The 26,251-nt window shown below is 40.1% G+C and overlaps 1 protein-coding gene across 1 annotated transcript; it reads right to left on the bottom strand.

The window, feature by feature from the left end:
- Nucleotides 1–440: 440 nt before the first annotated feature.
- mindy2 (MINDY lysine 48 deubiquitinase 2) lies at nt 441–26,150 on the bottom strand. Its single transcript, XM_055203103.2, has 9 exons — nt 25,229–26,150; nt 24,466–24,523; nt 19,065–19,129; nt 14,565–14,723; nt 11,722–11,824; nt 10,735–10,877; nt 7,374–7,547; nt 4,385–4,576; nt 441–2,691 (listed from the first exon to the last, which is right to left on the bottom strand). Exons 1-9 carry the CDS (start codon nt 26,069–26,071, stop codon nt 2,533–2,535), a joined length of 1,896 nt encoding a protein of 631 aa, XP_055059078.1. The 5' UTR covers nt 26,072–26,150; the 3' UTR covers nt 441–2,532.
- Between the last annotated feature and the right edge of the window lie 101 nt (nt 26,151–26,251).

Raw genomic sequence — 26,251 nt, 5'->3', positions numbered from 1 at the left:
AGGCGATCAATGCAAATGACACAAGCTAATGCACAGTAAATACATAAGACTGTGTGCTGGAAAAGTTTGCATTCGTAATGTCTTTAGCCACTCCTATTTCAGACATGCCAATGCCACAGATCAGAAGCACCTTGGAATGTCCATCTTTAAGCTGAGCAGCAAGTAAAACACTTAGGGGCGGTTTCCCGGACAGGGATTAGACTAGTCCTAGACTAAACCAATTTTAAGAGCTGTCTAAACTCAAAACAACTTGCACTGACATATCTTAAAATACATCAGTGCCCTTTGTTTTGCCTCAAAGTGCACATAAGTAATGTTTTTAGTAAGGCATTTTTGTTAAAACTAGTTATATTTCCCAATTAAACTCAGGTCTAGTCCTGGCTTAAGCTAATCCCTGTCCGGGAAACCGCCCAATAAACAAGTGACTCTTTACTCCAGTCCCTCTTTCACCAATGCAAAAGTTCATAATTTAATTTAAACTAAACTGTTTACATTAACGAAAAAAAAACTTTGATTCAGAACAGGATACAGTTATACATAATGTATAAATTCAGTCAACCATCTCCTAGTACAAACACTTTGACGCATCACTCTCCCAACTGTAATGACAAGCTTGTGCTTCCTACTATACAACACCATTAGCAGAGGTGATAGCTTACGTTTATAAACGCGTCTGTGGTTCTTGTAGTGTACGACGACGACTGTGAGAATGCTATTTTGACAATAACATGACAAATAAAGAACTCTTCCTCAACGCTGGCAATCCCAACTGATTCACCTTATAAAGCAGCATTTCAGTACTACAGCAACCAGTGAGTCCTTAACGGTACTGAATAACTTCAAAAACAGCCGTGTTTTTTAAAAAGCCCGATTTCCAGGGTTTCAAATGGTGTGCTGCAATAATTAACGAAACGGTTATTTTAAAATCGAACCCTGTATATTACATTGGTCTTAATCTATATCCATTACCAAGGCAGCTGATACATGTCAAACTGTTTGCAAGACACTCGTGGATATGTTCCTTCCATGAAGGCCGTGTGAGGTTTTCCGTCAACGGTAAAGTCTACAGATTGTCTTATTCTTGTCTCGCACCTGTTTTCGTTTTAATCGTCGGTAAAAACGCACTGGAAATATTGTAAGGCTTTTTATATACGGAGAGAGTAATGGCCACTGAGGGACCGAACGTCAAAGGAATAGCGCTAGCATCAACATCTACTAGCGCTCCCATAGCGAACTACACCGTCACGTTCCTCTGCTCTTTAACATGCAGGAGTTGTAGCCCAACATTAGAGTTTCTCTGAGTCTGAGGCTCAGCATTATATGCTCAGTTCAAGGCATATAGGTGGAATGTTTCAATAGAAAAGACCTAAACAAGGCCTTAAGTTATCCTTTCCTCGTTCTACTTTAAATCCATAAAGAGTATATGATTATGTACAATGTACGTAAAAATGACAGCTTGGGGTAACAGAACAATCATGCTGCTAAATAATCAGCCAATGTTTAGACTGTTTCTGATTATCAGCATTGACCAATAACGCCTTCAACTTGGTGTCAGGTTCCAAAATCTACTGACGTGTTATGAATAACAGCAATCGTCCACTGTGCTCAGCTCTGCCATTTTAAAACACAATGGTTGACCACTAGCTGAAGTACAGTGACAGACAAATAAAAAACAAAACAGGAAATATCTTAAGTGAAACAATACATTTTTGGGGCAGTAAGCCACATTTAGCTCTCTGTATCATTTTAGCTACAAGGCAAATATAAAGTGGACTTTTGGCTGTGAAGTAAAATTCATGCCGTGAAGCAAATTATTGGCCGTGTATTTTTACAATATATTAAGTAGTGTAAATTATTTGCTCATATTAACATCAGTGTCCTATTGGCAAAAACTTCTAGTTTTTGAGATTTGGCATCATAATATTGCCAGGTTAAGAACTACATCATCATCATGTCCTGAGACATAATGCGCCACGCAACCTGTTAGCTACCTTTTCATTTCAATGAAGTTTCTTTAAAAGTTCCCAGACAAATGAAACAGACCAATACACCTAATCTACATATGCAAATTGGTATAAAATAGCTTATAAACAACAGCAATAACGGATATTCACAAATAAAGAAATGCTTTGTATAATGAAAAAAGTGGTGCCGTTTTTCTTGCTCTGCAGGTTGGGGACTTTTTTGCCTAGTGCTATATTACCTTATTTTACTACAAAAAAAATCCACCCTCCCTGGTGAGCCCAGACAAATATATAGTGCACTGCAGTGGTTTTCTGCTGAGAACATTTGGCCAGCTCTACAAAACGTGTAGTGATAGTCTTTGTAGTGACACCCCCGTCTGCTCTTGTGTGTATTCGGATCACCGAGGGTTAAAGTCAGGCACAAGTGGCTTGAGAATGGCGAGTCCTCTCCGTCCGTTAGGCTTTCTTTCGATTACTCGTTCTCTCTTCACCTCGCACTGGGAGATGAATCGCAGAGCCACTGGAATTTAACTGCTGCCCGGGTCGCACTCCGCGCAGTCCGCTGCCGTTACAACAAGATGCATTTGTCTTTGTCCTTTGCTTCCTTTTTGGATTTGCGCTCCCCTGTTGAAGGCTGTTTTCCTGGGCTTGGGGAAGCTGCGGCGCCCCCTGCTGATGCCCCGGCGGCTGCGGGTCGGTCCACCTGGTCCTCACCTGGCTGCTGTCCCTGCAGATCGATGATTAAATCATAAATATGTGATTAGTAATCATCATGGATGTTTTGTGGTCTTTAAAGGGGACATATCATGAAACTCTGACTTTTTCCATGTTTAAGTGCTATAATTGGGTCTCCAGTGCTTCTATCAACCTAAAAAATGTGAAAAAGATCAACCCAGTAACTTAATTTTGGTAAACTATTCTCTGCAAGCATGTGGAATAAAGAGGTCATTGAAATTTTGGCTTCCGTTGTAATACGCCCTTTAATCTGCACTATCCAATTACAGCACTGCCATTTAGTGCAGAGATCAGCTCATTTGCATTTAAAAGGACACACCCAAAAAAGGCACATTTTTCTCAATAATAAATTATCTGTGGGGTATTTTGAGCTAAAACTTCTCATATGTACTCTGGAGACACCAAAGATTTACTTTACATCTTAAAAAAGTCTTGTGAAATGTCCCCTTTAATTTGTCTTTCTAAACAACCAACAAAACAGCAACACAGTCTCTCTGCTGCCCCCAGCAGCTCTGGAGGACAGTGTTTTTTTGTCAGGAATAATGTACTTGCCACACAGTTAAATAATTGGATGAAAAATACCCACTTGGGAAAAAAATATTTAATTTGCACTTATTTTATTATATGAAACATTTAAGTAGCATTCGTAAATCTTCATCTGTCAGTTTTTCAGTACAAAATGATCTGTATTGTTTTTATTACCATTTTCATCTACATACACCTGCGGTCTCCTTCCATGAAAGTCACTGTCATGTTTCTACAGTAGCGCATTTTGTTCCTACGTTGTCTCATGCTGCGTTTACACCAACCGCGGTAGAGGCATGAAGCGCGAGTGATTTCAATGTTAAGTCAATGAGAAGACGCGTTGACGCGCGTCTGGAGGTCTTGCAGCGCGGATGAGGCGTTCGGCGGACCGCAGAATACACATTTCCAATGGTGCTTTTTGTGCATTTTGCAGTTCACGCGAATTTGCGGCTGACGCCCGAGTTGAAATATTTGAACTTTGGTGGAATTTCGCGCCGCGTTAACCAATCAGGAGCCTGCTTGCTGCTGTGTAGGCAGTCCCGCCCGGAGTCACTCATTCAACCTAAAGGAACGCTTGTTATTGTCGAAGCAGTCACCCGGAGCTATACGACACAAGTTTTCTATAGAGACAGGAATAAAAAGGACCTCGTTTGGAAGAGTGTCAGTGAGGACATCGGGCAACCTGGTAAGTTGTAATACACACTTCACTTTTGAGTCACGTGACGTTTATCGACCCCTCGCCGTTTATTTCCCCCTAATAGTAAGGTGACCAAATACAAACCGGTAACTCTCTCGATAAATGCACAATCAACATCAGTCATCTTGCAAACACACAACCGCATAGCACTTGCCCCTCCCACAAGAAGCGAATTTTGCCTCTGATGCGCGTCAAATGCTTGCTTTTTCCGCGCGTCCACTTCGCTCTACACGGGCAAATGCATTCAAACTGTTCAAGCGGCAAACTAGGCGCGGTAGATGCGATTTTGATGCCTGAAACGCAGTTGGTGTAAACGCACCATCAGACAACGACATGTTTGTCTTGTGGCAGCTACCGTAGCTTCTCATTGCGTTTTGAAATTTAGGTTGGTTGCATTTCGCTACAAAACCATACTGTACCTTTAAAACACACTTTTTCAACCTAACATCACTCATGAGCTCACCTGTGCCTGCGCAGCTGCTGCAGCCGCTGCCTGTGCCTGCTCCTGTTCCTGATAGTACTGCGATGCTCTGCGGTCCTCCTCCTCCTGCAACTTCTTGGCCAGCTCCAAATCACTGATACCTTCTGGGATCTGTTCCCATCCCAGATCTGAGCACTGTTGCTCCTGCTGTAGGGACAGCGCCATCAGGTAGTCCTACACACACGACAGACACGGATCCATGCATAAATCAGACAGATGCGCAAGGCAATCATCTGGATACAAGAAATGATTTGGCACGAATAAATCTGACATTAAAAACTGATAGGAAAATCAAGTAATGCTCATTCATACAAGTGTCATTTGTACTTTATATACTCATAAATAAAAATTCTGTCATTCCACACCTGCATAATTTATTTTTTCATAAAACAAAAGAGTTACTTAAACCTCATTCACACAGCACTTGGGTCCCAGAAAATACCCATAAAATTGTCGGACAGGCTTCTGTGTGAACACAGCCTAACATGCTCATTTTCTCGTATTTGAGCCGTGGTTTACGAATGCCCAGAGCCATTTATTGGGCGCTACGATTGTCTATCAAATGCGTCTGTACGTAGCTCATAGCCAATCGTTTCAATTATACCTGATGACGTATGTAGAGCGACATAAATTCAAGAGTCAACAACGTTATCGGTACGTGAGCACACAGCTGAAAGCTATGCAACTAAACCGGTAGCTGTATATTGAAATTGAAAAGCAACACAACTTAGTGGCACTGGGTCATTGTGTGCATTGAAAAGTAACTTCGCGTCTACTGTGTTGGATAAACAAAACTGCTTTGGTGTGTCACATAGATGTCGTCATCGTCTTGCTGCCCCCTCCCAGTTCTGTGATTGGTTCCCTATTTCAAGGGCAAAAAAGGTCCATAGTTTCCATGCTAGACTTGCAGTGTGAATAAATTTGCGCGCAAGGCAGCATGGGGAAACCCAGGGTGTGAACGCAAACACGTCCCGTAAATGTTCTGGGATCGCCTACCAGAAAGAAGACCTAGTAACATTGCTGCAAGATACCCGGAAAGCCTCTGAAGCTGAGATCATTCACCAGCATGACAGAACAACGCATCATGCACTCCTTATGATCTTATTATAAACTAAAATGCACACGAGTGGTTTCTGGAGAAAGAAATAACGGATAATAAGCAAACTTCAGACGCTGCGGAGAAAAAAAATTACCACCAAGTGCAGGACTTTAAACACGCCACATCTTTACGATATCTGTATAAACGCACACAGATTTCGGAAAATCATTGGCAGTGTGAATGAACCAAAAATCAAAACAATCCTGGACAAATCCCGGATGCATTTTCCGTAATTTCTGTGTGAAAAGGGCTTTAGCTAAATATCCACTTAGTAGTTCTTCATTAAACTAATGACAAAGAGATAGAGTTTAAGAAAACACCTGCCATCTCATTAGGCACATTTGTCCTGTCATCAGACATTAAAGCATGTTAAGATTAAAAACACAGAGGGAAGGTCATGGATAAGGTAAGTAGGATGGAGGAAGGGTTAAACAGCTTTCAACATCAATAATTGAGAATTTCTCACTGCGAGCAATATAGCAGTATGGTACAAAGCTTTAAAAATCATCTCAACACTTAAACAGAAACTGATTAATTTTTCACAGCATGTGTTCAAATTGCACCAAACATTGCTCTGGCTTTTTAGCTTTGCTTTGCCTGTGGGTTAATGTTGCTTTCTCATCTAATTTGTTACACAAAGAAAGCACATATTGATGCAAGAAACTGTGCCTGAATCATTATGAAAAGATTACAAAATAACATGTTAAAGATGTCTGTTATTCAGGGATATATAGAGACGAGAGTTTAAATGGCTTTTCGATTTGACATCATTTACATTAGGTTAGTCTTCAGTTCTTATAAGTGACCTTGTATGTGGGTTTAAGTAGCATGGGTATGGTCAAAATTATAGATTTTTCTTTAAATCATTTGGATATTAAGGATATTTTGTTTCTACAGAAAACATATCAAAGCTTTATGTGTGTGAGTGGATGCAGGTGCCATTTGAAATCTGGAATCTGAGGGTGCACAAAAATCTAAAATCTTATTGAGAAAATCACCATTAAAGTTGTGCAAATGAAGTCCTACATGCGTCATACAGCGTTTTTAGTTGTTTTCATTTCCATTGGGATGTGAACGTTTTGACTACGTTGTCGTGTAGATGTACCCTTAGACACAACTAAGGGGCTGTTTACACTTGGTATTAAGATGTGTTTTCATCGATCGGATCACAAGTGGACGAGAGAGACACATGACGTTTACACCTGATATTTAAATCCGTCTCTTTTGTCCACTTTCGACCGCTTCTGTGCTGAATACTATGAGGGGGTGGTCTGTGAGACGGTGGGCGAGTCTCTCTGCTGTCATTCAAACCCGAGCGGGAGTAATTATGAGTTTATATGGACGCAAACTAATATAATGTCGGAGTGCACTGCTTGTTTAGCAAGTAAACATGCTGCAGTGTTTTGTACATGAGTATGTAAGAGCTTTCTTTGAATTTTCAGCGCAATTGATGAAATAGGATCGCACAACTTTCAGACGCTTTCAAAACGAAACTACGGAGATCAGCCGCTTAGTTTTTATCAATGAAAGGCTAAAAATAGCGCTGTTCACCGTCTGTTCACGCCAGAAGTAAAAAAAGACGTGAAACTTGTGTTTAATACCTCAGATTAGATAAATGGGCGGAGAGAAGGCGGTCGCGTGTGGCTGTTCGAACGCATTCAACCATGTGCGTTCCGCAGCTCCAAAGCGATCCGATCGAAAGTGGTTTCGACCACCTCTGGATGTGGTTGAAAGTGGTCGAAAGTGGACGAGCTCAAAACGTTTTGAACACTGTTTACACCTGGCATTAACGCCGTCCACTTGTGATCTGATCGACGAAAACACATGTTAATGCCAAGTGTAAACAGCCTCTATGTAAAGACCAGTTCTGACCTGATCGATCTGGTCTTGCTGACCACGGTACACAGTTTCCGGGTCAGAGGGCGGCCTCAGATGAAACTCCGAATCGCAGAAGTTGCTGTCTCCATCAACATTGTGCAGACTTTCCCAAACCACTTTCTCTTCAGTGAGAAAACCCTGATCTGTCACCAGCAGGTACAGCTGGGCCTGAGGAACACAGAGAAAAGATTACAAAAAACACACACGCCCAGACACACACACACACACACACGCACGCACGCGCGCACACCCACAGTCTGAGAGCTCTTGTCCATCAATCTCTCAACACTTATGTGGTGTCCTGTTCTCAAGTGTGAACATGAGGATCTTGAAACAGTTTAAGTCAAGTGTGCCCTGCTGTTACAGGACACTGCCACTTTCTCTCAGATAACAGTAAGAGGCTCTACAGCCAGACTGATAAAACAACTGGTTGATGTGTAGTCACCATCAAAAAAATTATCTTTGTCTAAACGCGGTGACTCCACACAGGCCTACATTTAAATGTCTAACATTACATACTGTATAAAAACCACCATCTGCAAGATGAAAAGGATGCCAAGCATAGACATTGAAACACATAGATGCTGCATTCTTAAGGCTGAAGTGTAGTCAATTTTTTACGTGTAGACGAGTGTCACAATTTTTAAACTTTGCGTATATGCGTCTACAGGAGAATGCAGTATGCAGCCCAGAAGATGTGCCGCACCCCGTCACAATGCTCATGCGTCAAACGTCCGTGTACACGTCAAACAAAATACACTATGCAAGGCTGTGTGCTCGACCGTGCACGTATGTTTGCGTACACGTATAAAAACAAACAATACTCTGGGCTTTATGATTTGAATAGGCCAACAGCTACGTCATCCCAGATCAAGAGATCAAAAATTCCATCTCAAACAGAAGCTATGTGTTTCCATTACCCTTTAAATTGCGCAAACTGACATTGCGAATTGAAAATACGGCCACTGGAAACACGTCAATGTCCATTGGCCGTGTTTCCATTGCCCATATTTTCAATTCGCAATGTCAATTTGCGCAATTTAAGTAAGGGATAATGTAGAGGCAGCCTTTAGTTATCGGGAAATAAGCCCCGACAGTGTGATCAGGACCCGACGCGAAGAAAAAATAAGACATAAGAAAAAAAAATGGACATGAATATGAATTTGAAACATTTTATTGGCATATTTGTTTTAAATTAACATTTTTATCCTTCCACGAAACTTTGCACAGATGCATAAAATGATCGTAATACCTTATTAAGATCCTCTGCTTCATACTTGTCTGTCTCCATTTTTTTCTCTTTTAGCCAGTCTTTGAGAAGTTTTAATGCCCATTCTGTATTTCTTTGAGTGTTGGCTTCGTAGCTGTCGTGCTCTATTTTGTCAAGTTCAGTCTCAGTAAGCTCTCTGTCTTGTCATTGTTCGTTCTTCTATCCACTGTTTAAATGGTTTGTTTTTTCCGTACATGTTAAAATGAATGTCAAAATTTTCCATTCTTAATTGTGGTTGTCCAGTATTTGTCACAAGATGGCGCCAAACAGTAATCTTTGTTGGCGCGGAGGGATTTAAAACATACAAGTAGTACCGGCTATGTGTTATTACTTTGGAGCGGTTATTATTTGAAAAGAACGAACCTGCAAATGTCTCAACTGACCAATCAGAATCAAGCATTCCAGAGAGCCGTGTAATAAAGGGTAATAGAAACGCAGCTAATGTGGCATTTTATCTCATATTTGATTTGACAGAAATGAATACATTTACATTTTCAAATCCATATTTTTAGGAAAAAGGAAATGGACAAATAAAATATAAGATAAAATGCCACACTAGCTGCTAGCTAATGGAAACGCAGCTACAGTTTGAAATAAAATTTTTCTTACCTCTTGAACGAAGATGGCGTAACTGTTGGCCTATTCAAATCATAAAGCCCCGAGTATTGTTTGTTTTTATACATGTACGCGAACACACGCACACGGTCGAACACAAAGCCCTGCAAATCATAGTCTATTTGACTCTCACGTATACACAGATGCCTACCGCATGCGCACTGCGACAAAATGCAACGAATCCTCCGGGCCACCCACCACATTATCCTGTAGGCGCATATTTAATTCCAAAATCCTTCATATGATGACAATTGAGGATCGCATGCAGATCCTCGTGTACACGTAAAAAGTGGACCATACTTCGGCCTTAAAGGACAAGTTTGGTATTTTACACTTAAAGCCCTGTTTTCAGATTGTTTTCGATGAAATAGAACAAATTTGACTGAAATGGCGCTGAGTAATACCGTACCTCACAGCACATCTAATACAAGTCAATGGAGTTGGACAAAACCTATGATAAAACCTGTTGGAAAGCATCTTTTGCAGCGATTTTTGTGTGAGTATATCAGTGAACACCCCTGACCGCTCGGAAAGTTTCACGTCTTTGTAAACGAAAGTTTAATGCATTTTAGGAAGGATTGTTCCAGTGCACCTATACAGCCATTGTAGAGGTGGGAGGTGAAACAGCAAACACCGAAAATTCTCGGGGCAGCCGGATATGTCGAAGAATGCAGCATCTAGCATGTTTCAATATCCATGCTCAGGATCCCCCCCACCCTACAAATTATACTCTTTATACAGTATAGACATTTAAATGGGCTAAATGCAAAGGTCACATTACAAGTATAGGATACCATACATTGGTCATTAAGTCACTTTACTCTACAAAGCACCAAAATAAACTAGAAAATGCATTTCCGGAGGAACTGCAAAAGTGTGCTTGCTCTGGTGCCGCTGATTTAGTTTGTGCATCCTCACATTGGAGACCCAAATTCATGTACAAAGTTTGGTTTCAATACATTAAAGCGTTCCTGAGATATAAACTACTTCCTGTTTTGGCGGTGGCGATGCATGTTTAGTTTGGGCTGTGACGGGCAAACGCTTCCGAAAATCAAAAATCCTTATAGTAACTTTTTTTGAGGCTTGGTCCAAGGATCATGTATGTCGAGTTTCGTGAAGTTTGGACAAAATTTGCACAAAAGAATAATAAAACAAGCTGGTGAGACGGACTTCAGAAAAAGCAATAACCTGCCACAAGATAGAATGCCAAAATTACCTGTCAATTCACTTTTATGTGTTTAAGGACATAATTTGACCTTTCCATTACGGCAGACATGAAAGCATATTGTGGTAATTAACAACAGTTGTATGTATCTAGATATCTATGGTCGTCTCAATAGCAAGTTAGTAAGCTTCTGCTTTTGGTCACTGGAGGGCACCAACATGCAGCATCCCTGTATGGATAAATGTATTCAATTCACACGATACGTCATCTCTAAGAAGTAATGTGTATGTATAAATGTGACACACCTTAAATTTGGTCATGGTGCTGAAATGATTGTTCCTGAAGAAGACGCACAGTTCTCCCTCCTGTACTGTGGATGTGAGCTCACAAAGGCCGTGATACGTCAGCTGAGTCGCTGTGCTGTTCAGGAACTGCTCTGCCACAAAACCTAGAACAGAATAACAAGGATTTAGAGACGTTTCTGATTCACACACAATATACCCACATGACGACTACAGTATTCTGAATACTTAACAACAAATAAATACATGGGCATGAAATGTCGAGTTTGAGTTATTTTGCTAGCTTCTCTAAGATCACAGATTTATATGAGACAAAACGCATGCACAGTCAAGTATTATACCGTACATAGGCTGTTCAGTTTTAACGCCATGGAAAACATTAACTGCTAAAAAATATTTGAACAATCGAAATTGAAAGAATCAAGATTTATAGGGGCATCCAATGAAGCAAAACAGATTACAAACCAATAATTACAAATGTCAAACCAAAAACACGCCAGACAAAGACTGACATGCTGATACAGAGAGTGACAGAGAGATGTACACATACTGTCAGCTAGAAATAGAAAAGGGCACAGATCACACAGAAACAAAACAAACACGGACAGACAAGGTGCACCCACACACAGAGGAAAGGAGATAAATTTAGATACATACACACTTTGAGATGGTGATGTTTAAAAAAAGATAAATAATGGGAAGCAGTCAAGCTGTTTCTATCCTTTACTCTTGTCTGAACTGACTCGCACACTCGTCTGTGATAGTTGTTTATTTGCATGATGCAATACGAGAAGAAACAATTCAGAGCAGAGAGAAATGTGTGCGACAGCAAAGTGCATCCAAGCTTGACAAAGTGAATTTACAGCAAAGGAAAGTTTAGATTTAAGAGGAGCACAGCCGGCGGGGATCTGCTGCAGACAAGCACTTGGTTCGTGGAAGGCTGAAAGAATGTGTGAAGAAAAGATGACAGTAAAAACACTGAACACCCACCTTCCCCGGCCAGCTCACTGCTGTCTGACTGTTTACAGCTGATTATCTTCTCCACCAACTGGTTATAACTGCAGTTTCCCACTGCCTTCACTATATCTGCCATCTACAGAGAGATACATACAGAATGAGAGGCGGCTCCTATAGTCAACTTATATGGGCAAAACATTAGCATGCAGGGTTCAAACTATTTCTACTTTGCCGGGTTAATGTGCAGACTGCAAAAAAATAAATAAAAAATTCAAACTTTAGCCAAAAAAGAGCTTTCATTGAAACCAATGAAACTGCAAAAATGCTTCATGTCAGATTTTCTCTCAGTGTCACAAAAGGCAGTAGACCAAGGCCTACTTCTATATCACTGACTCTTGAGCCCCGCCCACCAAGGGATGCAAACACAGGATTACTTGAACAACAAAACGATAGATATCCCTCCAAGGATTGCAAGACATTGTGCAGTGTGAAAAAACATGCAGAGAGACTCGAAATCAAATAAAAGATGATGCAGTGCCACTGCCAGCTGTACTGGACTGGAGAGTAATGTTGCAATGTAAAACAATGTCTACCATACTGTTTTGCCTGTTTAATATGTACTGAATATTAATTACTGAAATGTTAGAGTACATAATTCAGTCTTTAAAAAAGAAAATTCAAAACCAAATTCAGAATAAATTGTGATTTTTTTTATTATGTAAAAATCTTGCAGACATTATCAGAGAACATAAATAAATGAAGAGGTTGGTTCCAAAATGCGATAAACGGCATTTTAAAAAAAATGAGTTACCGCCAAAATCAATATTGTAAGTAAATTCTTAATTTTACACAAAATCTGATATTCGCCATGTTATTCTGTCATCTTTTCCCTTTTTTTCCCAAAACGCAATAAACGCCAGTCCTCCTTTTTTGCAATAAATTCACTCAACAAATCACAGTGCACCATTCCACGCACTGTAAACAATAATGGCGGCACACTGAATTAATATTGAATCCTAGTTTTTCTCATCTACTTTGTACTTTGTGATCGACAAACAAACAAAAACAAAATAATACTTTGATGGCATTGATAAACCTGTGGTGGTTTTCTGTGACAGAAAAGAAACGTAAGCAAACAAAAATCTAATAATTTACAAAAGAAGGAAAAATGCCAGCTGTTTCTTGTTTTCCTGACAACATCAAGCTTCTGTCATGCTAACACATTGACCTCAGGGGATCTTATGAAAAACTTCCCATTATTTTACTCGAAGCGAACGAATCGCTTTAAAAAGGTTCGGCAACGACGTCCCAAGGATGACAGCACCAATGACATTGTTATTAATTTGACAAAGTAAGGCCTAGTCCACACGGACACGGGTATATTTGTAACCAGAGTTTTCCCTAAAAAATAATCCCATCCACACATGCTCGGTTTAAATATCCATCCACACGATAAAGCAAAAGCACGCTATCAAGCGCTGTCAAGAGCATGCCACACCAGCAGGCGGGGATATAACCCAAATCGTGTTCCGCAATATAGTCAGATAACTGAGCATATATCTGTATACATGTTAGAAGCCATGTTAGCACAGTTATTATTAGCAAGATACGTCCGCCATTGCACAGAATCATCAACAAAGCAGTCAGCGGCGCACAATCTTGACGTCAAACACAGTGGATAACGGCGCACACTCTGACGTCGCAAGGCAAAACCTCCGGTTTTACTCTCTACACGACACCACTGTAACCGTGGTTTCTTAAAAAGCTCACCCAAATATGCTCGGTTTCAGTGCCCTGATACTGCGGTTTCGTGTGGACGAACGGCCGAACCGCGTGAAAAAACTCACGGTTATAAAAATACCCGTGTCCGTGTGGACTAGGCCTAAGTGTTTTGATTAATGCTATTTATGTTCATTTTTTTAATCAGTGTATACCACTAGTCAACTAAATGAATATAACATGGCAAAGATGAATGCACATTTATATATTGATTCAATAGATTTATAGCATTTTGAAAAAAAAACCTTGGATTTATTGCATTTTGTGGAAAAATAATCAGTTTTTATAATAAATCTTTGAAATGTTAGTTTTTTTATGTTTTTATAACCTAAATATGCTATATGTGAAAGTTTGTAACAGAAAATAGTGTTTTTCATCTTGTCACTTTCTTGGTATAGAAAACATTTCGTTTTTACCAAAATTTGTCAAAATGGATTTATTGCGTTTTGGAACCAAACTCTTCAAATACTATAGTGCATGTGAGATAGTAATTGGATATCTAAACTATCATTTAAAAAAGTCTAAAATAAATTAAAAAACAAAAACCTGACATCATGTGGTGACTATGACTCAGTGGCGGCTCGTGACTGCACTTCCGAGGATGCGCTAATTCAAAATAAGTGTTCGGATTGTGATGTGTGTGGTTCCCTTTTCCAAAATATGTGTAATGCGTGTGGAGAGATCCTGTGTGCATCACGTGTTTTGTCAAAATAAGTGCCTGCTGGAGACACGTCAAAACCGTTTATGATAAAAGAGACACTAACGTTCCCTAAATACACGCAACACACTCCCTTAACAGTAAACTCTGATTACGCATGAGATTGTGCGAGTATCTGGCACACGCGAGCATCTCCTTTCAAGTTCAAGTTCAAGGCAGCAGGCACTCACTCTGGCATGACACGCGACGCACACACGACCTCTCAAAGTACAGAACACATATTTTGAAATGACAAACCACACACATGACAAGCTACATACATGTTGTGACGAACTTCGCATCGTGCGCTTCAAAAAAAGACATCACCAGCCGCCACTGCTATGACTCAATGACTTGGATGATTTTCTGGTGCCAGAAGGAAGTAAATCAGGACGCTGACCTGAGGATCAACCAGCCATCCGTGATAGAGCGGAATATCCAGCAGGTCGAAGACGATGCACTCAGGCGTGTACTCGAATACTCGCACACCTGTGAACTTAACATTCACATCCAGACCCGTCTGCAGTTTATGCAGCACTGCCATGGCATCACTCATGTTCTATAGAGAGAGAGAAAAAAAGAGGAGAACTTATAGAAATGCAAAACCATTTTTTAACACAAAACATTCACACTCCCACACAAATGATCTATTTAAGGGAGAATAAATCACACAAGCTAATCTATGCTATATCTATAAGAAAATGTCTCACCTAATGTCTTACTCCCCTTATCAGTAACCACACCTTTTATATTAATGACCTTACTCACTCATGCCACTGAAAACAGAGCTGCACAAATTATCTACTACAGTAGGTGTATACTACCCTACACTGCCTTTTTTGACAAAGTATAACCAGCTATCTAACTGAAGTCAATCAGTTAGATAGCTGTGTTTAAGAGAGAGATAAGGTTACATGTTCAGTACTACATGGCAACAATAATGAAATACATCTCTGGTCCTTTCATTAATTTCAGTAAGCCTCTACGTTAGTTTCAGGTTAGTCTCGCGTAGCCAGACCTTCAATACTGAAGGTCTGGTGTTTTTCGCTGCTTTTTCTGGACAAAGCCCACCCACGAGCTGTTTGACCGACATGTCAAACAACCAATCACAGTTTGTTTCATCTAGCGTCACGTTTCGGACTCCCCACCATAACGAGCCGGCTGGCAACAAGTCAGTTATTGAAATAACCAGCCGCAACCGAATAGCATCTAAATTAACAACATTACTCACCATAGAACAACGTTGTGCACTTCATCAACAGCCACACCAATGAGACGCTCCCGTTAAACGTCTGTTTGAAGCATATCTCTCCACTTTTTAAAACATACAAGCAATTCAGGAGAACCAAACTTTTTGACTCCACTAACTGCCTCAAGCAAAACTCTTGGACGTCTTTTACAGAGTCGATGCCGCGAACTTTGCATATTTTTGAGAATCCAATGTTTAGCTGATCCTGATAACTGCTCATTATTATCCACTTGAACACGACTGATTCTCTTCCTCAATGGAACATCAGAGCTTTGTTTTCCAGGGACCGAAACTAATCTACTCGCGTCTCCTGGAAATCCGTTTTTTTTTCAACCAATCAAAGACGACTTTAACATTCTCACAGGGTTTCCAGAAAAGTGTACGAAAAACATCAGACGTTCAGCCAACAGTTTGTGGGCGTGACGTCTGAGGCTGAGAGTAGTTTCAGGTAAGCTAAAGCTTCTGATTGCAAAGCAGTTGGAGAGTTTTTTTAATAAATCAAGCATAATTTAACACGTATTTGGCTATATTCAAGAAACCTGCGTTATTTACAGCATTTATCGGATCTAAACTCGACAGATAACTTCCCTGCGCCTCGTCCATTAATTGTATATAGCAGGAAAAGTTTACAGTCTCTTAGAAATACAAGGTGGGAGTGTGTAAACTGACTGAAATGCGTGTATCAAGACTTTTAACTTAGGATTTACTGTTTAACTCTAAACCTCAGCATTTCGGAACTCAAAATGAGACTGTGTCGTAGCTTTTGATTTATCTGACCTTGGCTTACATTTGAACAACACGAGTCATCTTGCAGATCGATACTAAAGTATGAGGTTTCCAAAACATCCCATCACCAGACACTTTCTCTTTCACTGGACTCCCTGCTCTTCAGAATGAATAAGCGTGGCACAGAATGACCCGATGGACTGTGGGTGTATGAGAGAATCAAGAACTGGCACCAGGGTCAGATGAAAGCTATAGGCTTGATAGATCAGCCAAGACCCATCCACCCACAACTCCCATTCAGTCATGTTAAGGTTGGCACTGGTACTAAACCCAACCTACGCCAGCCTGTGTGGTCCAGTTCTGTCCATGTGTCCCTTCCAGAATTGCTGAACCCCTCAAGTTCTCTGACCCACTTTCTCCAGCTCTTTTTTTCCATTTATTCCCCTCTCTCTCTCTCTCTCTCTCTCTCTCTCTCTCTTTCTCTCTCTCTCTCTTATATAACACTTCTACACATATCAAACAATGCAAACACAAGCCTTCTAAATTGAGTTAAACCTAGGATAGTGATGTTGTTCACTATTACACATGATAAACTCAACAGCAGACAAGGCCTACGCATGAGAAGATCTTCCGGACCACTTGGTGTATGCATGCCTCTCTCTCATGATTGCCATCTCTCTCTTTTACTGACAGAAAGCATTTTTCTTTTTCACTGACCACCACCATCACACACACACACAAAGAGAGACAGAGAGAGCGAGTCACTAGCAATGGCTAAAATAGTCAGCTAAGCTTACTGTGTAGAGAAAAAACATTACACATGCGTGAATGAAGGCTGTCCAAACCTAAACCAGTCTGTGCAATAAATGAAACTCTATAAACTCAATGAACTCTCAATGAAACTCTTCACAAGACAGGATTCTTTACTTACTAAAAAATAATAACCTCTCTGCACAAGAACAGCGCTTTCATAACAATGTCATCGAAAGACGCCAACAAGATGTTTGGACCAAATATCAAATTAAAACAAATCTAATATGGTTGCACATAAAGGGCAAGAACCGAGCATGGATCCAGTTGGCCACAGCCTATTCACAAGCGAATAAACACACACAAAGACAAAGATCAGAAACACTCCTATTTTAAACCCTTCACATCCTAAAACTCGCATATCAAAAATAGACAACTTAAAACTGCTTACTTTTTATTTTCAAAATTAAATCTCAGCTTTAGAGAGCTTGGACAGCAATATGACACTAAATTACCTATATACTACACTGTAAAAAATGTCTGTAGAAATTACAGTATTACTGGCAACTAGCTGCCAGTAACTTACTGTAGATTTTACATTTATGTTATTTACTGGCAACATTTTGTTCAAAGTTAAATGAACATGAAAATTTTTATGACTTTATCTTCTACAGTAAGTTACTGGCAACCAGCTGCAAAATTACAGCAAATTTTTTAGAGTGTAGGGGTGTAAGTTAACAATACATCGATATGAATCGATACATCAATTTTATTTCTAACGATCCGATGCATCGATGCCACGCGTAAAAAAACGATTTGAGGTATCTTTATTTTGACCCTCTCCACGTCCTTATTCCTTGATGTAACGTCCATCTACGCATTTCTGCCAAAGCACACATTTTTGTTTATTTTCATCTGCTAGCATCAGCAAGTGAATGTGATGCAGCAACAAAGCAGTTGTAGCAGCGAAAACACAGCGAAAGAGAGAAGATTTCCCTCCCCCTTATTAATAATTTTTATTTAAAAAAGGTTTTTTTGTTTGATTGTTGTTGTAAATGTTTCAATTTGGAGAGAGATTGTGCCATTTTCAAATAGTTGAATAAAATGTTCATTAATGTTAAATATTTTGGTTGCATTTGTAAGTAAAAATGTAACTGCTTGAACAGACACGTAAAAAAACAACAACCAATAAATAAATTAAACCAAACCGTAACCGCAATGAAGAAGCGGGCAATGTATCGGCAAAATTGCATCGCGGGTGGGAGAAAATCGATGTGCAGGTCTTATTTCACCCCAAATTACAAAGAAATGAAACTTCAGGACAAGCACCTGACAATAACTCTCATCTGTTCTCATTATACATTAAATTCATAAACCCAGATGTTTGTTTTCAAGTGTGATACAGCAATGACCTTTTTGCATTACAATGACGTTAAAAATTTGAAAAAGACGTTGTTTTGCCAAAAAAAGGCATTTACAATGCAAGTCTTTATGTTTTAATTTTCTTATTGCAAAATATAGCTAAATTCTTTACTACTTTTGATTTAAAACGAGCCTAAGCAGAAGACCTTTCTTTTTTCAGAACATCAGAGAAACCCTTTCTGTCAACTATTCATTGCCATTCATCCCTTCAAACCAGCAGTAATGTGAGAAGAAATGGGGCGTCTCTTTTTGCCCCATCTTCTTACATGTGAAATGCTGCAAATCATACAGCAACACAATGATCATATTCACTCCTGCTGTTATATAAATAGTTGGATCTGGACTGGAATGCACCAGTTTGCACAATTCCTTTAATTCAATAGTGATTCCATGGAGAGATCTTTCCGGTACCCTCTCGTGATGTGTGCCGATCTACAGCCACACCCAAAGACACTAACTCACAGAGAACTGGCTGTTTAATGATGGAAAACAGAGTCATGTCTGCAACAAGAACTAAACAATATAAAGCAAGCAGTCATTCCATATGAAAAACATTCCTGTCTGTCTGTCTGTCTGGAGGAATAAGCATTGGGCAAAGTTTTGTTCTTTGCATCTCTATCCACTATCAAAGCCAAAGGCCTAGGAGCAGCACTGATAGCCATCACATGAACACATAGAGAGCTATGTAAACAGAGTGGCTATGTTTGACAGCCTTGTGTGCTTGGAGTGCTTGAGCAAAACCTCTGTTTCTACCTGTTCGTAGTTCAACCGCTGAGCCTCTGAGATCTCTTTTGGCTTGGCTTCAAGGATATAGTCTCCTGTTGTGAAGGAGTGAAAGAAAAGAGAGGGTGGGTTAGGGAAAGCATTTCAGACAGTTCACTCAACAAAAAGGCGAGACTCCTTCATCAGAGTTGACACTAAATTTCAGCGGGCCCAGGACAAAACCTTGCAGTTTTTGTGTAAATGCCAGCTAATCATAAGAGATAAAACCAAAAAAAGAGTAAAAAAAAGTAATACCAGGCCAAGCTGCCTTAATAGAGAGAGACGGGGAGAATTTTCTACCGCTCCAATAACTTAAGTGGACAGCGCTAAACCCAAGTGCATTAGTGTATAAACCCCATTTGGAGGTAGTCAGCAACTGATGTGGTTTTATCATGATGTGTATCATACACAATGTGTTCTCTGATGAAAATGAACATGAGCATTGTGCCAAAACATGAGCTGTACACAGACTACTCAAAACACTTTCAGGAAGCCATCACTTGATTTAAAATCTGATCATGTTAATACCAGGTTTAAACAGCAGTCTGCCTCTGCTGTCCACTTGCGACTGGATCACAAGAGACAAATAATTAATACCAGGTGCAGACAGGGCCAGGGGCAAATTTTAAAAGGAAGTGACCTTGGAACAAGCAGGTTTCAGACATTACATTTCACATAGCACTTTGTTTGACAAAGCACAAAATCAACACTTTACAATGGTGATATTATTAGTGTAGTGTCCAAACTATGTCCTGCACCTCATTTTGGGGGGCTGAAGCTGACTGAGTTTTGCTCTAATATTAAAGCACCTGTCATCCAGTTTAATAATCTTCTGAACACATGTACGTCTCTAGGTACAGGAGCACTGGTCAGCGTTACTGACCATAAATCAAAAACAAAATTTAGTCCATTACAAAGCAGTCTATGGTTATTGATTCCCACACGCATTTCACCTTTATCTCCAAAGCTTTCACTGGCTTGTCATTTTCACACAAAAGCCATAGTTCAAATCAAATAAAAGTATGAGAGAGATGTGTGAAGCGGAGTTGTTTTTAGGCCCCGCCCTCTGATCAGTGCCCAGTATACACAGGTTCATCTGGGCCTCTTTCACTTGTTTCTGCTCTGCAAATCTCCGCGTTCCAACTCCCGCCTCTTCAGTTCCTATCCAGCTGATCTCTTCATATTTGCTCCATCCCTCTCTTCCTGTCTATCCCATACTGGGCCTCTCCTCTTCTAAGAACAGCACATTAAGAATGGGCTGATGCTGTTTCTCCATGCTGTTTTTTCTTCTGATGCCGTTTCTTCTTCATTTTTTCTTATAAAACCTTAAAGCTCCCATAACAGACATGGCTTTTGCTCATTTCATGTTAATCTTGAGTACCTATAGAGTAGTATTACATCCTTTATATCTCCGAAGAGTCTTTAGTTATCAGATTTATAAAAAACAGATCAGCTCTAGTGAATGAAAAACACGACCCTCTTGAGACATGCAGGGGGAGGAGCAAGTCACGAGTAAGCAACACACACAAACCCACTATCTCTAGTTAACTTGTGATTAACTACTTGTTCGTGTCATTTACATTATATGCACTTACGCTAGGGCTGCACGATAAATCGCATGCGATACCACGCGCATCACGTCAGTAATGCCGGTTCCCTGATTTGTATTAAATCGCCAACAGCTGTTTTCAAATGGTGCAAAATTAACCGCACAGAGCCGTAGTTCCCTGACAAGCTGGGCCATATCGCAGGCGATACATCCCCGATAATTAATGCGAAATTGCCCTGATTGTCAGTGAACTACGGCTCTGTGTAGTTAAAGCTGATCCATCTGAAAACAGCTGATGCCGATTTACTACTGATCAGGGAACCGGCATTGCTGACGAGACGCGCGTGACAAACACATGCGACCCATCGTGCAGCCCCAACCCACGCGCCAATTTCCAACATAACATAAGGTGTGAGTTTGGCCCAAAAATACTCTGTCACAAACTCAAATGCTTTTTGACACTTTGCCTATGTTTAGCATAAGGATTACAACTCTTATGGGCGTTTCACACAGTACGCAGCAACCGTGAGTGTTTAGTTGTTTTTCAGTAGGAGACGTGCGGAAAGCGGTGAAACGGGCGTGGTTACATGGGTGAAGCGAAGTTGGTCCACATGCCTTGCTTGTGCACCCAAAAACCTATTCCTTTCGCAGACATGGCTCTTCATGGCAGGCGCCATTGCACTAAATGGTGCACAAAACACTTCCACTATGATTTCGCCGCTTGCTGCGTACCGTGTGAAATGCCCATTAAAGGACAAGTTCGGTATTTTACACTTAAAGCCCTGTTTTCAGATTGTTTATGATGAAATAGAACAGTTTTGACTGAAATTTGGACATATGATGCTGGCTCGAGAATTTTCGGTTTCTGTTGTATCACCCCACCACCTCCCAATGGCTGCATAGGTGCACTGGAACAATCCTTCCTAAAATGCATTAAACTTTTGTTTACAAAGATGTGAAACTCACCGAGTGGTCAGGGGTGTTCACTGATATGCTCACACAAAAATCTCTGCAAAAGATGCTTTCCAACAGCTGTTTTAGCATTTGTTGTAAACTTGTGGACCTATTTTTCCAAACGCCTCACACCCGTATATTCTTCTGTTGAGAGCTTGAATAATAAACACTCCAGCCCAGTTGGTGGCGATAATCCACCTTTGCCAATTGCAAGAATACAAACAAAGTTCCCGGCGCGGAGTAATACCGTACCTCACAGCACATCTAATACAAGTCAATGAAGTTGAACAAAAACTACGATAAAACCTGTTGGAAAGCATCTTTTGCAGCAATTTTTGTGTGAGCATATTAGTGAACACCCCTGACCACTCGGTAAGCTTCACGTCCCTGCAAACAAAAGTTCAATGCATTCCAGAAAGGATTGTTCCAGTGCACCTATGCAGCCATTGGGAGGTGGTGGGGTGATACAACAGAAACCGAAAATTCTCGGGCCAGCATCATATGTCCAAATTTCAGTCAAAACCTTTCTATTTCATCATAAACAATCTGAAAACAGGGCTTTAAGTGTAAAATACAGAACTTGTCCTTTAATGGGCGTTTCACACGGTACGCAGCAAGCGGCGAAATCATAGTGGACAAAAAAACTACCATTGCGTAAAAACGACACAAATTTTACTACAATTTATGCCTTTAAGATAACAGAGACATGAGACATGAGAGTATAGACTGAAAATGACAATAAAACCATAAAAAACTGTATTAACAAAACTAAAATAATGTTGCAAGTACGTCATATTTCAATCTGAAGTCTTTTTAGAAGCTTTTTCATTGTTGGGATAATTCATCCAGGTATCCAAATATGTTTAGACATCAGCGTGAACTGTACAGTTAACTTGGTTAAGCAGTACAGCCGTTCCACAGTTAATAGAGGTGACTGAAATGCCTTGACCAATTAAAGCAAACTCTGCAGTTGTCAGGTTTGGTTCATGGGCCACTGACTTTGCCTGAGAATGAAACATTAACAGTGTTGAAAGATACAGCAGAGAGGCAGAGCAAGATGGATGCTTTCTAATAGACTTAAACAGGCATGCTTGTACCTAAGGGAGAGAAAAGCAATTTACAGATGCCTGTGTAGCTAACTATGGCATCTCATAAAGCATAACTGAGCAGTCAAATACACACAGCTTAGCCGAAAGCCAATGTGTCTGAATTTAACTCTATGATGGATGTACTCCCCCAAAACATTATATATGAAGAGTTTCGTTGCAAAACGATATATCTCCGTTTTTAACATTTTTGTCAAAACATGTTTATTATTATGTTATCATGTTATTATTTTGTTTTATTGTGCTACTTAGCTGTATTTTTTAAGTTATGAAGGTTTAAATCAAAACCAACTGGAGTTGAATTGATATTAATTGGAATGCACAACCAAAAAGATTTCTGAAAAATTAAAAAAACGGAGTTATCTCGTTTTGCAACGAAACTCTTCAGACATATATATACATACATACATACATACATACATATACATTATATATATATATATATATATTTTTTTTTTATATATGGACAAACAGCTTATGCACTCTACATGCGACACTGTTAAGTGTCTTTGGGGTGTCCATACTTTAGGATCACATGGGCTTCTTTACAAACAGCTCAGCAATAAGACGAATACTTCTGTGAGGGGTCTTCAGGCAGACAGCTGCGAATAGGATGTGTATGGCCGCACACGTTGAACACAGACACGATTTTCAAGCTTTCAGAGCTGTTTAACCCTATAGCTGGTTCTGCATTAACTATGCATCAGTAATCTCATTTTTAACTAATGTTCAACCAAATTCTTAAATGCAAGAGTTTGCCGATTTTAACGTGAAACACAAACCCTGGGGACCACACCCATGTAAGGAATGGCACTTCACGACCACATCCTCAGCAATCACATTCATGCACACAGAAGTTCTTATAGCTTAGAAAGTCTATGTACTCTTTCTAAAAAGAAATCGAAATAGTTTGTAATACAGTTACTTGTTCTGTGTTTATATTCTGATGCTGTTTACAAAGTCTTTTAAAAAGAAACTATTGCATGTATGTTGACCTACAAAACTGCTGTCTATATTCATCACAGTACAGTACTTGGCATTATTGGAGTATGTGAGGCTTATGGTTATAACACTCAACACAAGCTACCACAACATTCAGATCAAATGAGTGTTTCAGGTCATGTTGACTACCTTCTGTTATCACAGATTTTAACAAGTAGCGTTCTAGTTAGTTTCTATTATATCAGTAAGAGATACGACATTTAGCACAAGTGGTGGTGTTGTTTTTTGACTGTCTTGTGATTTAAATGATGCAGTCTGAGAAATGTGGCTCTTGGCAACACTGAAGTAACGTAACACGGATTCCCAGTTCAAGTCTTGGGTTTTCCCCCAGGGATCTGGTGCTGTCCATCAGCATGTGACAACATATCACATTTTCTTGTCCACCGATGTTTATCAGAACGTTTAGGAAACTCATAACATTGTTTGACTCAACATACATAAACTATTAAGATCAAGCACTTAGTAAAGGTTTAGACAGATTTTCATAGAAGTACATGCAAAAAATGTCTAACCAGTGTATATTGAAATTACACTACGAAATCCTATAATTATGATGACATGTTTAGCTTTGCATGAGTCTTACTATAATTTTATTCCCTACAATGGCCACATTTAAATGTTATACATTTAAATGTTATGCACAAACTAGTAATTAGTGACATGAAGGCAAGAGTATTCAGACTAAACTTAATATCGTTGCTAAAGTTTTTCTCAATGGTTCTTTAATACCCTCAGTAATCCAAATGGATAATAATGGTAAAACTTTTAAAGAAACACTCACCTAGATATTCCATCAGCTGCTCGGCTGTTATTATTTCCATCATTGGTGGCAGCTTGACCTGTGCCAGAACCAAAGAGACATTGAACAATCATGTGGCACATCACCAAATGAGATTTATGACACTTCTATCTCCTAGAACAAATTATATAACGCTAATACATAATAGTGGTGTTTATCTTTTCATGGGCTGCTGTATCAGCACGAATTGACAGCTGTTTGCAAAGAGAGTAGCTGAAAAGACATCTTAAACACAGCCTCAACGTGGTGATCATCTTCAAACGATGCCAGTGGGTTTTAAAACAGTGGGAAAAAAACATTGTGCATCCGTGTGTTAAGATGAAAGACTTGGGTACTGAAATAGCATCTCATGTCCCTGCCAACCCACTGTCTTTGCCAATAATTAAATGTCATCTTTATAATGCAAATGAGCCCAGGGCTGAAAGCCAGAATTTATTTGTGCGTATATGAAATGACTGCTAAAAACAAAACATAAATATCCAAGTATAGATGGCAGAGAGAATTTAAGACAAAGGTGATTTAGGTAAAAGAAAACCAGATAAAAAACTGACAGTAATCCTATTTAACTGATTAGTCTGTGGTTACATCCTTGCATGGTTAAACGTACTATATCATAGTAATGTACTTTAGTCAGCTGTTTAGATGATAATTGATTCGCATAGCTATAACTTTAAGACTTATTTGACCGCGTATATGGGTACTACTGTTACCTGTCAAATGGTTAGAGACTCTTATCTAAATTTACCTTCCATGTCAATAGCAGAACATTCATAATGGCCAGCAGCGGGCACGGCCCGTTCTCATTCTGCGTTACGATGGGCGTGTTCTCATCTTTCCACTTTATCCACTTGATGTGGTATAACGACTGACCGGTGCCTTTGTCTTTAGGACAAGGGATTTTTCCCTCGGCTCCATATTCGCCCTGGACAGCCAAAGTCAGTCCCTTGTCCTCAAATCCTTCGCTGTTAAGGTCTGAACTCGGACAAGAGTTGAGATTAGAGAAGGACTCGAGTGAATCAAAGCTGCGCGACTGTCCCGCGATGCTGGGCTCACTCCCACTCGGAAGACCCTCGGAAACCGTGTGATCGTTTGAGCTCCCAGATTTGGTTTTGTCCGGACACAAAGGGCCTGGTTCGGACAGCTTTGAAGGTTCTTGCATACCTCCTTCCGAAGCATCTGTGTGCACGTTAGTGATGCTGGAGAAAGTGGCTGGCTGCTCCCCCGCCGGGTTGTTTACTAACTTTGAGGTGCCACCCTCTTTATTCCCAGCAGCGGCCATCGACGGTTCATATGGCATCCCATTGCTCAGCTGATCCGCTGCATCGGTCGACAGCGTGTCTGATAAAGCGCTCGGTTGTATGCTGTTGCTTTGAGACGTGTAAGATTTGACTGTCTCAACAGCATCTGATGTCTCTGTGCAGGGTGTAGCATTAGCACCGCTAGCAGTTGCACAAGTAGTCAAAGTCTCTTTCTTCTCGCAGACATCTTTCACACCACCGACTGCTTTGATATCTCCAGTTTCTGCCGGGATAGCGGTACACAAAACACTTCCTCCTGCGTCTCGATGTGGATTTGCATTCTTCTCCATTTCGCTGAACGCATCGACGACAACCTTCAACTAGATGGCAAGCTCCAGTCTCAGCTCCGACGACGCCATGACATCTCCGCCTGTGACGTCATCGTTTTATAGACACTTATCAAGCCCAACAAAACACAACCACTACTAACTGACACACGAATTTGCATAAGAGCGGCAAGAAATAAAATT

The sequence above is a fragment of the Misgurnus anguillicaudatus genome, chromosome 21, assembly GCF_027580225.2.
Source record: "Misgurnus anguillicaudatus chromosome 21, ASM2758022v2, whole genome shotgun sequence".
NCBI lineage: Eukaryota > Metazoa > Chordata > Actinopteri > Cypriniformes > Cobitidae > Misgurnus > Misgurnus anguillicaudatus.
This window is presented reverse-complemented; position numbering and strand designations above follow the sequence as displayed.